General features: G+C 35.2%; 1 protein-coding gene across 14 annotated transcripts in view; it reads left to right on the top strand.

The window, feature by feature from the left end:
• The window catches only part of DMD (dystrophin), a 2,622,506-nt gene that overhangs the window by 1,085,356 nt on the left and 1,522,116 nt on the right, over nucleotides 1–15,034 (top strand). For all 14 annotated transcript variants that reach the window (XM_021079543.1, XM_021079551.1, XM_021079550.1 and 11 more), the window contains 1 exon segment: nucleotides 3,211–3,390. In XM_021079543.1, coding sequence (XP_020935202.1) covers nucleotides 3,211–3,390 — 180 coding nt within the window.

Raw genomic sequence — 15,034 nt, 5'->3', positions numbered from 1 at the left:
ACAGTGCTCTTTCACCAGAATTTGCTACCTTGACCTCAACTCCTATGATCACCCACAAACAATTCATCCAGATAATATCCGTGGTTCTCAGAATATGGTCCCTAGACTAGCAGCATCACCTGGGAACTTGTTAGAAATGCAAATTCTCAGGCCCTGTCCCAAACCTACTGACTCAGAAACTCTGGAAGCATAGAGCCCAGCACTCTGCTGGGTTACGAGCCTTCTGGGTGATTTTTATCTTCTTTCAGCTTGAGAACCCCCAAATGGATCAATGTACTTAAGCACAACAGGTGATAAGAGAGAATGGGAGTACTTCTTCGAGATAGGTAAATAACTACACATAAAATAGGGACAGAATTCAATTTTGCCAGTGTAAGAGAAATTGTCTTGGCATTACTCTCTGAAGCATATATGTCTAAGGAGAATAGGGAGAAGACTTTTTGGGCTTGTTGTAAATATACGTTCTCTTTTCACTTGGAATCATCTAACCTTGACCAGATAGAACATGTCTCTTCTGTCTTCTTGAGCAGCTTATCTGTTTCTTGCCCATTTATACTGCTACCAAATCTGATTTATTGACTGTACTTTCCTTCTTACTTTGGAAATAGGTCCAGCTACCTGGCTTCTATAATAATAAATTATATTTCTTCTTTTAAAATACTAGCTCATCTCTGCTTTGTACAAGTTTTCTAGAGCTTATTTTTACCTCCTCAATTTCTAGAGCTCTTTGGTTCTCTGGCTCTCAAAGAGCTGTGATCAATTCTTGATATGTAAGAAGACATCTTTTTTATACTCAAAAATTAATATCAATTAAATCATAATTATTTAATCTGCACACACAAAATCCAAGCTTAAAAGATTTGCTACCTAACGATAGATGGGAGAAGGTAATTCATTACTATGATCCAGTGTATCTGGAACCACCATGGATTTCCATGGATTTTTTCTCCCTCTGTTAGTTATTATGGAAGAGTGCTTCAGGATCTGAGAAATTGTGAGAGGAAGAGATCTGGAGAGAAAGAGAAAGGTCATGGCAGAGCCAACAAGAGGAAACAAATTGAGGCAGAAGGAGTTCCCATCATGGCGCAGTGGTTAACGAATCCGAGTAGGAACCATGAGGTTGCAGGTTCAGTCCCTGCCCTTGCTCAGTGGGTTAACGATCCGGCGTTGAGCTGTGGTGTAGGTTGCAGATGCGGCTAGGATCCTGCATTGCTGTGGCTCTGGCGTAGGCCGGTGGCTACAGTTCCGATCCAACCCCTAGCCTGGAAACCTCCATGTGCTGCGGGAGCGGCCCAAGAAATAGCTTAAAAAAAAAAAAAAAAGACAAATTGAGGCAGAAGTACTGACTTGCCATCACCATTTAAAAAACACAGATCTAGACTGCGAGATAGAAGCCTTTGTTAGTACAATGTTTTTGTCATAGAGATTTAGGTAAAAATATACTGATTTGATAATTCCACAATTTTATAATAATGCTGTTTTACTTTACCTTGAGTAATTTTTCCTAATTGTATACTTTAATGGTAAATTTCCCCTTTATTTTTGTAATATTCACCAAGTGCTTCTTCATTTGGTTTAATGTTAACACAGGAGGCATTTCATTTGCCATTAAATATCTTTGGGTATTCAATTAGTTTTATAAATCTTCTAAGAAAACCTGTTTAGATAACATGAGGCTATCCATACATTTCTAGCACAAATTGTTTCCTCTTTTTCAAATTCAGCTTATATATCTTAACTCATATTTTGGTCTATTGCAGTCTTTCAAACTTAGAAAAAATAGTGAAAAAACAATTACTGAAGATAAACTGGAAATGAATTTCGCACTTGGTTTTATACCCTAAAAATGGCAAGCGGTAAGACTGCAATACAAAGAACACCAGGTGAAGCAGATTCTGAGAAAAGGATGAACTAATTGAAGGAGACACCAGAGCATTCTGTAGTTCAGAGCTATCAATGCAGGTGGCATGCCAAAATGAGCTACATAAAGTGTCCTTTGCAGGGGGGTGTATTGATTTCTTTCTGTCGATGACACTTCAGTTCATGAGCAATTGGTGCATCTGTTTCATGATCATTTCTTTGCCATATGCAATGTTAGTTCTTAAATAAATTTGCATTTATTTTGGAAAGACAGGTTTCACAGCTTAGTTTATGTTCATTGTACTGCTACTGCCAAAAAGAGTGGATTGTAAAGGGACTATAAAATAATTTTCTCTTTTCTTTCCTCTAATTCTGTACTTAGAAATTGAATCAGGGACTAGCACTTAGGAGATGGAAATGGGATTTCCCAAAGCATAGGGTGACCTTAATGGATAAAATGAAAGAATAAGCTTCCCTGATGTACTAATTTCACACAAGCCAATTTGTTTATTCCTTCCCTATCAACTAAAGGGCATATGTAACTATCCATAGCTTCCAGGAACTTTGGAAATATGAATGGTATAAAAATTACTTCATAAAACATGTAAGTATTTAGTAAACATGCAAAGTGATTCTAAAGGATTTGTGTCATACTCAATTACTTAGTTCTATTACTTAATGGGCTCTAAAATTAGCTTTAGAAGATAATTACTCAAATAGCCGAATGTTAATTGAATAACAGATGCTAAAAAAAATGTAAGTCAGTAAACTGCATAACAAGGTTTTTATATCCAAATACTGAAAAGAATGTAAAAATTGTAAAAAAATAACATTGCAAATTTATTCAAATAGTCACAATATTTCAGATTGGTAAGGCCCCTTAGCCATGCTCATCTTCTCAATTCACCATCTTCTCTTCAGCACTCCTGGCATGTGGTATTTCATTTGAATTTTATCAGGAATTAGGAGGAAATTCATCCAAGAGCCATGCCTTCCACTTTAGAGTACCTCCAAATGTTAAAAAGTAATTTCCATATGTTGATCTCTGTTTTGCCTCTTGAAGCAACACTACTTTTTTTTCAGTTGGCAAAAAATGTTAAGGTACCTCATAAGTGCCTCTACTAGGTGTTTATTCTACATCTGACTTTTATTTCTCTTCAAGCTGCTTGGGAAGATTATTTGGATTATAATTTTTCACTGATATTCTCATGGGCTCTCAATCTTTTGCAGGCATGATTATAATCTTTTCAAATCTATGTAAGTGAGAAAATACATGCAAAAGCAAATCGAACTATAGTGTTTCATAAAATGTGACCTAGGCTTAGTCTGTGTTTCTCCTTGTTTTAACAGGTTTTAAAAACAGATCTAGAAAAGAAAAAGCAAACCATGGACAAACTCAGTTCACTCAACCAAGATCTTCTTTCAACACTGAAAAATACATTAGTAGCCCAAAAGATGGAAGCATGGCTGGACAGCTTTGCACAGCGTTGGGATAATTTAGTCCAAAAACTTGAAAAGAGTTCAACACAGGTTAGTGATAATAATAATAACTAACCTACAATAAATTATCATTGAAAATTTTGAAATCTGCAGTAAGAGAGTAGTACTGTAAGCCTACAAAAGATGTCACTGGGTTAGTCCTTGCCAAGTATTCAATTGGATAATAACATGGCTCTCTTGGTTGCCTTGATATTAGAGAATGCAGGAGAGGTGGAGAAGTGAGTGCTAATGGACTGAACTAGTTACTGCCTTAGAGTGTAATCCTTTGCAGTTCAATAGGAATGAAGATCTGACTGACTTAGAGCAGGTGGACAAAATGTGTCATCACACTCTAACCCCAAATTATAGATTTATGGAATGATGAGAGCCATTAGTTGACTTCTACATTTTACATATGAGAAGATGAAATTTAGAAAGGGAAAGTGTATTGTCTAAGGAAAGTCAGTGATAAGAGCAGGGCTAGGGTCCAGGCCCTTTGATTTCATTAAAGTCCTCTTTGAATTAGTGTAAGTGAGGTTATAGTCATTAGACTTTCTGCTGAAGACTATTGATTCACAAAATCATGTGACTTAGTTACACTAACACATATAAGCCTTAGACTAGAAAAACATCAAGTTATACTTGTAGTGTCATAATGTGGTTTTATGTTAAGAATTTTAAAGGTTTTGGAAAAAAGTGAGTATTTTTAAACTAGAAACTTTTATAATTTTATATGGTTAGTACAATCATAGGTATGCGTTCAAATATTAATGTTATGTTTAATAGTATTTAATACATTCTGCCATATTGTTTTGCATTATAGAGGCTAGCTTCTACTAATTGGTCACAGTTCATAGCTCAGTACACCATGCACAATATCTACTAAAGCTATATATTCAATAGCTTTAGGCATATATCTCCTCTGCTTTGAGACTGTGCAGGGAACTTGTTTTTTGGTACTTGATATCTGATCAGTAGCACTTAAGAAATGTTTGGTAAAAGATGGAGAAATGAAATTTGAAGTATTGCTTCTAAAAATATAATTTAAGAAAATATGATCAGCCAACATATATAATTTTCAATCATTATTCAATCTTTCTTTTAAAATCATGTTCATATTTGATATTTAAAACTTGAAAGAGTATCAATTGTAGTCATTTCTCTTGCAGTCGTTAGGCAATAATAAAAATCCCATTGACTATATTTTTAGCAGTTACTTGATCTAGTAGTGATTTTGCCATCAGATCATGCATCCTCTTATTATATGTGATCTGGCCTTGGCTACTTTGCATTACCATTGGCATTTATGCAACAAATATATGAGGAATTAGGAATGTTATACTTTTTAAACCATCAATATCATTCCAGTATGTATCCATTGGTTCCATAGATTGTTGGTGGTACAAAATGGTCAGTTACCATGTTAAGAGGGATTGGCATTATTTGATAAAGAAAAATATTTTGAAACGTGTCCCTTTAAAGGGATATGTTTATGGAGATGTAACTGTTAACCATAGATTAATTGCATTCCTGTTCCCTTGCACTGTTGGCAGTGGTTTTCCAAAGTTCAGTCTGGGAAATTGATTAAAGTGCATAATCCTAGATTCTGTGCTCAGAATCTACATGCCGCCTTTGACATAGTCTGTGGAGTATTTTTTTTGAAAACATTGAATTAGTAAGACAGTGACATATGTGCCAGTCCCTGCATTCTGGTGTTCCTGTTGTGGAAACTCGGCCTCTGTCTGCTGTTGCTGAATAGAAAAGCAGAGACAGAGTTTTGAGTGAAGGAGAAAAAGATAGCTCTAGTGCTTTGCCAGGCAAAGAGATCTCAGAAAGACTAATGCTTTAAAGACTGTGCCCCCCTGAGGAGAAATTAAGAGGTGATTTTATAGTTTGGGGGATGGAAGATAGAGCCATAAGGATCAGGGTAGAGGCAAGCTTGCATTGTTTCTCAAAGCTGGTCTTTAGTAACTGCAGAACTGGTTCTGACAGTCCTCCTTCTTCATCAAGTAGTTCTTCCATTTTTGGGGGGTTTTAGTTCTGCAGAAAAGCTCAAAGATATTGTTATGTATATTCCATGAGGAGGAACCAGGACCCTGCCTTAAGGCTGCACTATTGTCTCTTGACTGCTTCTCCCTGGTCTCTGCACCCCCTCCCTTCCCTGAGGAGCTGCTGCCTCAGGGAAGGTCATGGAGGCTGAAGCTTCTTCCCTAAAAATAAGAAATGGAGGACACAGAACGGCTTGTGTACCCAGGAGCCTCACAGGGCCCTGCTGGGTTACATTCCTCAGTGCTGCCTGAAATGGGGAGAATGGAGACCCAGCAATGTAGTACTTAAATATGCTCATTCTGTGGAATGCTATTTCTATGCATCTTATCAAAATCTTACTGATTTGATTATCCTAGTTGGTAAAAAGAAAAGAAAAACAGCAAAAATAAAATCCTAGATGCCTTACGTATTTATTTTTTAATTATTGAAGTATGATTGATTTGTCTTATTTTTAATAGCTTAAGAATTATGAGACTGCCACCTATGACAAATTACTTCTCCTCCTATCTTTGAACTTTCCAAAATCTATGATAAAACGGTACTAGGTTTAGTTTGTATAATTCTTTATAAAATTATGCCCAACATATATTGCAGTATGTATCTCTCTACTTGCTCACTAGGATGCAATGAGGATAAAATGAAGTCATAGACATGAAAGCATTTTGAGAAATTTTTTTTTTTGTCTTTTGTCCTTTTAAGGCTGCACCTGTGGCATATGGAAGTTCCCAGGTTAGGGGTCTAATCAGAGCTGTTACTGCTGGCCTACACCAGAGCGACAGCAATGCCAGATCTGAGACCTACCTGTGACCTACACCACAGCTCATTGCAACACTGGATCCTTAACCTACTAAGCAAGGCCAGGGATGGAACCCTCAACTTCATGGTTCTTAGTGGGATTTGTTTCCACTGCACCACGATGGGAACTCCCAAATTTTTTTCTGGATATGCAAGGCATACTGTTTAGTGAGTCTGGAGGATTTATTATAGTTTACTATGATTTTTAAAAAAATTTTATTTTTAAATAGTTATACTCTCATGTACCAGACCAGAAGCAGATAAATGGACTTTATATTAGCAAGTTGCTTCCTAGGACACTAAGCTTGAGCCTTTCTTAAACTCATGTCTCAGTTTTCACTCATCTGGTTTTCCCCAAAATGCACTATAATAGGCCCAATTCAAATCGTTGGGGGCGGGGGGTGGGGGGGGTGAGGGGGCTCTGAAGAAGATACAAAGGAAGCTACTCAGAGAAAGCAGTACTGATAGGAGACAGAGTGAATAAAGAAATAGTATCTTATGACTAAGAAAAAAAACACTGGTTTTCTTTCTTAGTATCAGATCAAACTTGATCAAAATTACATAAGAATTCCAAGAATGTTGAGGATAAGGTTGTGACTTTGAAGAACAAAGCTCACTTGTTTGCACATTTTCTAGCATGTTTGTTGCTGGGGGGTGGGGGGGTGGGGGGTGGAGAATAGTCCCATTAATGACACAAGAGACTTTTAAAAATACTTTTAAATAATTGGTATAAAGAATGAGCAAAGTTCTGTAATGGTTAAAATCCGGTAGTATATAGGAATTGTGACTGAGATGACAAGGTATCTAATTGAGCTCATACAAAGAACATCGTGTGCCTGAAATTTTGACTGCTATTCAGGTCAAGGCTTTGAGGGATTTTGACCTTATAAAACAGTACCATGGCAAGAGATCAAAACATGAAAAAAATCAACTGTGAGGGCTGCTTTCTTGCCTTTCAAAGTCAAGTTTGGCATGAATAAATACCTAGACAGGAGCTGAGGATGCTTAAGTTGATGAGAAGGCAAACTAAGAAAATAGGAATACTTTCTCTTTCCAAAAGTTAAAAACCATAATAACCCTTGCTAAGTGGATGCTTAAAATGAGGAAAGATAACAAATGAAATACAACCTGAATTGACTTATTTAAATACTTAAATGACCCTATGTTTCCTCCAGATTTTTTTTTATAAATGTGCCTATTGAAATTTACACAGTTTTTTTCTAAATACCGTAACCCTGATGGACATATTTATATTTTGATTATAAGTCAGGAATACAAAGTCAGAAATTCATTATAATTAATATTTTAAATTTAAAGTAATTTAAAGGATTTGAAATATCACTTTCCCCCATTTAACTGAAATCATAATATACTGTGGAAAGGGGATATTATTCATTTGCTTTATAATTTATTCTAGTAATTTATGGTGTACTTAGCACCAGGTGTTTGGATGTAAGAATATATCTATCTAGATAAGTGTAGAAGTTCTGTAGTCTTCTGATTTTTTTAACAGAGTAAATTACCTTTGCCAGAAATAAGGAACATTCTGTATCTCATATAAGTTCATAGATTTTATTCCCATTTCATCAATATTTTGTTATACTCCTAATGGCCATTTTTATAATGTTCTGAAACATGAGCACAAATATCTTACAGATAAAATTAGTATATTCAGAATTCCCCTGCCCTGAACATGAGAGTACATATTTATGCTGTGTATATCTCTGTCTGTACTCATGGATTCCCAAATTGAGAAAGTGATTATTATGCATGAATATATCTGTTCTACATTATTTATGTCCTGCTGAGAGTTGGAAAAGTCTTGCCAGACATGTGTATAATGTAAAACATGGTTGAAAATTATAAGCTAGTGTTCTTCATAATAGCAGAAATGCAAATAGAGAGATGCAAAAAGCATTAAGATGAAAATTTCTGTATTTGCCTTTCTTTTCTGAGTTCATTCTTATGTTTTAGAGATCTCTATTTTCACTCTCCATAAAATATTTTACATGCACGTTTTAACTGTACCCATTCTCAAAGCATTATTATTGATACATGAAATGTAGTTACAATTGGTTTGCTTTTCATGTTTTTGCCAATGATTTTAATTAAAAATACTCTAAGGCTTTTCAGTTGACAGCTCTTTTCAGTGGTTCCTGAAATCTCTCCAAGTCTAATCAGCTTGTTGCCCATTAAAAAAAAAATAATGGTTTTATAAAACTAGAAATAAAATAAAATTTCCTCACTTCTTTTAGGTTTTTATCTTATTTAATTCATGGACTAATCATGTTGAATTTAAAGCATCTTTTGGTTAATTGCTTAGGTTAAAGGTTTTATTAGAAAATTTCAAAGTTATAACTCAAATAACCTTGGGAATTAACTGTATCCTTTTGCTACCTTCAACTAAGGTAGATGTTTGAGAATGGGCCTTGTGTGCATCAGTGCAATTGGTTTAATGTTGTAAATTCATTTATCTACAACAGCATAAAATGTTATAGGCACTGAAGATATAAGAGACTAGAGCTGAATTAACTGTTGGAACCTCTCATGCCTTATTTATAAAATGAAAATTTTGGTCTAGGAAAATCTCTGTAGTGTTCTTCCAGTTTTAAATGTTTATGGTGCATTTATCTTTGCTTGAAATTTTATAAGAAACTCTGAAGTAATTAGTGAAGAAATTCTATCTCCACTATATAAATCTCAGAATCAGCTGGAAGATGATAATGAAAATAAATTTTCTTCCTATTCAAAGACTGACTTCTGAAATGGTTACATTTCACTAATCATGAGTATGTAATTAAAATACCATGAAGATAAAAAATACTCAGCATCTCTATGATAAATTTATTGCCTACTGACAAGAAATGAAGTAACACATCATCAAAAATACAAGTTTTTTTTTTTTTTCTGTTTGCTTTCTTAATCTGCATCCCTAGGTAATATGAGAAAAAGAATGTACATATATGTATGACTGGGTCACTATGCTGTATAGCCGAAATTGACTCAACACTGTAAATCAACTATACCCTAATAAAAAATAAATTAAAAAAAAATGCAGTTCCCATTGTGGTGCAGTAGAAACAGATCACGACTATGAACCATGAAGTTTCAGGTTTGATCCCTGGCTTTGCTCAGTGGGTTAAGGATCTGGCATTGCGTGAGCTATGGTGTAGGTCACAGACGTGGTTGGGATCTGGCGTTGCTGTGACTCTGGTGTAGGCCGGCAGCTGTAGCTCCGATTCAACCCCTAGCTTGGGAGCCTCCATATGCCTCAGGTGCAGCCCTAAAAAGCAAAAAAAAAAGGTGTTCCATTAGTTCATGTCAGCTGGTGTGTGTAGAGGATGGTCAGGCAGGTCAGGAAAAATAAATGTCATCACTTGTTGAATTTTTTGCAGATGCAGTTAATTCACACAGTTGTTCAAATTCTGTGTTTAATATATATCCTGAAACCAACATGTATCTCTTTCTTCCTGACAGTTTGTACAAAAGAGGATTTGAAGTGAGAGACAAAATACATAAAATTAAAGAGTTTCACAGAATAAATCTTCTTAATTACATAATATTTTATTTCAAATAGAATAACTTCTTTTATGATATCTTCTGAGTATTGACTTTAATTATGCCTGTGATCCTAATGTCAGTATCTATTCAAGTTATGTCGCCTAATTATCAGTATCAAAACAGGCCAGGAATTGACATTAAAATTTAGTTACCAAGCTACTCTCATGAGCTAGAGTACTCCTTGTATGCTCCACCTAGGTATGGTAATTCCTCTGCATTTGTTCATGAAATAGAGCATTTTATAGCCTTTTGATTAATAACCCAGCTTCCTTCGTGAGCCCCTGAACTTTTACCCCAGGTTTCTCATAGGGTTCAGCACATAAATCCTTTCTGCTGCTTAGAATTGTAAATCCTCACACTGTCATCAAGTATTTGTGCCTTGTGCTACCATGCCTCTGCAGATAGTTTGAAGCCTGGCTACCAATTAGCAGCTAAATCTGTCCCTGTGATTATGCAGTATGTTTTAAACTATAGAACTGCAATCACTTCATACCCATTAAAAATCAGTGATCAGTAGTTTCCATTGTGGCTCAGCGGTAACAAACCCAACTAGTATCCATGAGGACGCAGATTCAGTGCCTAGACCTGCTCAGTGGGTTAAGGATCCTGTGTTGCTGTGAGCTGTGGTGTAACTCACAGACATGGCTCAGATCTGGCATTGCTGTGGCTGTGGTGTAGGCCCACAGCAGCAGCTTGGATTCAGCCCTTAGCCTGGGAACGTACATATGCTGCAGGTGCAGTCCTAAAAAAAAAAAAAAAAAAAAAAAAAAAGAAAAAAGAAAAAATCAGTTATCACTGTAAACTTATATATGTATAAACAACACAATGAAAAAACTTTGATTGGAGTTCCCATCGTGGCTCAGTAGTTAATGAAACCAACTAGGAACCATGAGGTTGTGGGTTCGATCCCTGGCCTTGCTCAGTGGGTTAAGGATCTGGTGTTGCCGTGAGCTGTGGTGTAGGTCACAGATGTGGCTTGGCTGGAGTTGCTGTGGCTCTGGAGTGGGCCGGTGGCCACAGCTGCAATTAGACCCCTAGCTTGGGCACCTCCATATGCCGCAGGAACAGTCCTAGAAAAGACAAAAAAAAAAACAAAAAAAACTTTGATCCATACTTGTCAACCTTGTACTTTTTAAAAATTCAGGTGTTTTCCATGTGTTTGATTTTGCATAGATTTAATTACAGTTTATCAAGAACTAAAGGGCATTAAAAGATTGTCATTTGCCATTGTGTCTATCTTCATTCTTCTTCTGACTTTATGGATGTGTGGGTATACAAACACATACTTACCCAGTTATACCACTTAAAGGAAAGTCTCCGTTCAGAAATCTGAACAGGTGTAGCAGCAAGTAAACAGCTATTAAGAGTTTGGTCAAGGTACAAGCAGCTTTGGATTTATAGCTCTGCTTTGCAACTTAAAGTTGAATCTACCTGAATTGTTTACCTCTCATCTATAAAATGGGAATAAGATTAGCACTTATTTTAGGGTCATTGTGAGGTAATGACAACTACCCGTCATACTGTTTTGAATACTTAATTTTTTTCTTTTTATGGCCACACCTGTGGCATGTGGAAGTTCCCAGGCCAGGAGGTGAATAGGAGCTGCAGCTGTGGCATACACCACAGCCGTGGCAACACCGGATCTGAGCCACATGTGCTACCTATACCCCAGCTTGTGGCAATGTGGGGTCTTTGTGTGTGTGTGTGTGTGTGTGTGTGTGTGTGTGTGTGTGTGTGTGTGTGTCTTTTTAGGGCTTTACCCACGGCATATGGAAATTCCAGGTCTAGGGGTTGAATCAGAGCTGCAGCTGCCAGCCTGTGCCACAGCCACAACAATGCCAGATCCGAGCCACATCTACAACCTACACCACAGTTCACGGCAACACCAGATCTTTAATGCACAAAATGAGGCCAGGAGTCAAACATGTGTCTTCATGGATACTAGTCAGGTTTTGTTATTGCTGAGCCATGACAGGAACTCCCCTATTTTGAGTATTTTAAATAAAAACACCTAGCATAATGCTGGGCACAAGCAAAAAGCTCCATAACAGGTAGCTATTATTATAAGTATTTTAATAATAATAAAGATAATAAATTAGGTAACCGATTTTTTATAAGTTGAATCTCTTTTAGTAAGTTTTTAAAAATATTGAAACAGTAGAGTGTCTTACAATGCTAGAAATAGAAATCTCTAACTTCAAGAACTTACAAAGGCAAGATTATTTAAATAATTATGTGGAAAATTAAAAGGTGCAATTAAGAATATTGGCCAAAATGAAAGAAAAATACTAGCACAAAGTAAATTAAAATGTAAGAACAGGTGGCAAATACCCATGAGAAACTGGACACAATGGTGGAAAAGGTGAAAAAGGTTTCCTTTCATTTAGACCCTTTTATATTCTTTAAATATGCTTAAATATACATGTAGTTCCTTTCCAAAATGTGCATTTTTAATCAAATGGAAGAGGAAATAGAAAGGCTTTGATTGAGAATAGTATGGTTTTTCTAGACCTACCTAGATTACACAACTTTACTACAAGAAGATGTCCAATCTAGAACTATCAAGATACTGGACAAATGCTCTTCCTCATTTTCTAAAAATGGGAAAAATGTAAGGTTTGGAAATTAACATATATAATCTTTGAGTAAGACAGTTCAGTGTAGAAAAATTGCTGAATTTTCTCTGAATGTTTTAGTGGTTATTACTAATATGTTTCAACAGAACACTTATTATGTTCAAACATTACATAATTTAATTCTTGCAGCCAGGACAGGCTACATATTTTGTGGGACTCAGTACAGAATGAATATGCAGGGATTCTTATCCAAAAATTATTAAGAATTTCAAGAGGGTGATGGCAGAGCATGAAATCAAGTATGAAGTCCTTTTGAGTGAGGGGACATGAGTGACTGTATAAGTTGCACGCCCATGAAGCAGGCCTAGTTTGCAATGCCCTTGTGAGAAATGTATTATCATTGCTATTTTACATATGAGGAAAAGAAGTCAAAGCTCTGAGGGAGTAACTGACCTATATCAAACGTTACAGGATTTGAACCATAGACCTGCTGTTCTATGGCTTGACTCAGAGACCTTCACTTTTAATCAATCTAAGAAGAACTAGCTTTCAAACCTAAAGACAAATAATTATAAACTAATTCTTTTTCATTTTTCCTGGCTAGTTAACTCACAGATCAAGGGAATCGTATTAAAAACAAATATATTTTATTTCATGAAGACATTTGAAAGTTATTTCCAATATATTCATATCAAAATGGAGAAAGACTGGGTAAGAGTTTAGTTATGTAGATTCAAAAGTTTGTTAAATATAGCTCATATTACATTATATTCTAATTTTGGCCCTGCCCTATTCAATATTTTTATTACAGCATTAAGTCGTTCTTATCAGATTTTCAGGTGTCTTTAATGTATGTGGATGATATAATTCCAAAGATACTTCGTGATGATAGACTTAAAAGAACAATTCGAAAAAAAAAAGGCTTTGAAAAATTTCTCTCCTTAAAAGATAGCAACATTTTGCAGAAAATGTTTTATTGTGGAAAGTTGGAGAATAGAAATAATACAGAAATAAATACTCCCAATAGAAACTGTTTGTTCTTTCTCTGCCAAAAAATAACTACCAGTTTATATCTTGCCTTGTTTACTCAGTACTATAATGTAAACATTTTCCAGTGACATCAAAGATATTTGAAACATGTACTATCATTTATTTAAGCCATCACCTATTGACATTAGACTATTTCTAACATTTTACTGTTAAACAATCCTTTGAACAGGGTTAAATATTATATGCAGCCTATAGCATCAAAATAAATTTAAATGGTAAGATTCTGACTGAGGCCAATTTGGTTTTTTAACATTTGAAAAGAAACTTCTTTGATAACTATGTGTTCAGTGTATATCTTTATTTTGCATGTTTGTATTTTTCATATGGAACTCATCTTGTCTCACAATTATTTGTATGGTTGTCACCTTCACTACTATACTATGAGATCCCTAAAAACAGAGGTTCCATTGTATTCGTTTCTGGATGTCATATAATGATACATATTGAATAGATGTTAGAATTTAATTGAAACACTGTGGTTCAGCTGCTAAATAACTTATGTAATTTTAGATTGCTTTAATTGAATATGGTGTCCAAAGCCAGGAAATAGAGGTTTTGGAGCATCAGTCAGATTAAATCTAGTTCTAGCAAACACCTGGTATTATAAAACCAGGAAGTAAGATTTATCCATTATGATTATCAAGCTTCAAACCATTAAGACTGTCAGGTAGAAACAAAACACCTTACTCTGTGTTGGTTCAGGGCTCAAAACAAATTTTAAATAAATGAAGTCATAATAATACAGACTTCCATTGGGTATAAAGATTTCTGCCAATGGGAAAATTTGTTGCCATACTTAGGAAGAAGTTGTCTGCTCCTGGGAGGAGTGAATCCTGTATTAAGAAGGAGGTTATACACAATGACTTCCATAATTACTTCTTGTCTATATTTGTAATGATTCTAACACATAATTAAATGTTTACAGTCAGTAACTAAAAACCATGGGGAAATTTAGCACATGACCAATTTTCTGAAAAATTTGGATTACTAGAAAAGTAGTCATGAACATCACAAAGTTAACTTTTTAGTCCTAATGGCAGGAGGACTGTGAGACAGAATTGGTGGTAAAGGCAGGAGGGTGGTTTTTTTTTTTTTTTTGTGACTTAATCTAGTCTGTTCATGCCTATGTACTGAGAACAATGTTCCCTCGTAACTTGGGTCACAAATCATATTATCCCAAAGACTAATGATTTATATCTAAAAAAATCCTCTTTAAGTCTAAACACAAAGTTAATGTGATTCTAAACTAAGAAGAATCGAATGCTAACTCTGAATGCTCAAAAATTTTAACATATTCACTAATTTAAATCAAACAAGAGTGATGTGATTTCTAGCATTTGAGTAACATTCAGTTTAAATGTATTTCTGCACTAATAGGCACTTTATGTTAACACTTTTACGAAAATTTCAAAGGATATTCCCCTTATTTGATTAAAAGTTTTATATTGCACAATTCAAAGCATTTTATATAAAAATTGTAGACTATAAATAGTCACCATATATGATAATCAAAGATCCATTCAACAAATTATTTAATAATCATGTATAATGTGCCAGGTAATGGAATTGGTGCTGGGATACCTTAGGAAAATCTATGTTAGTATTGTAATCACTTTTAAACAGCATGTCTAATTAAATGTCAGAATGATACCCTAAGTTTTGCT

Source organism: Sus scrofa, chromosome X, assembly GCF_000003025.6.
Source record: "Sus scrofa isolate TJ Tabasco breed Duroc chromosome X, Sscrofa11.1, whole genome shotgun sequence".
Classification (NCBI taxonomy): Eukaryota; Metazoa; Chordata; class Mammalia; order Artiodactyla; family Suidae; genus Sus; species Sus scrofa.
The sequence above is the reverse complement of the archived record's forward strand: the minus strand, read 5'-3'. Positions and strand labels throughout refer to the sequence as shown.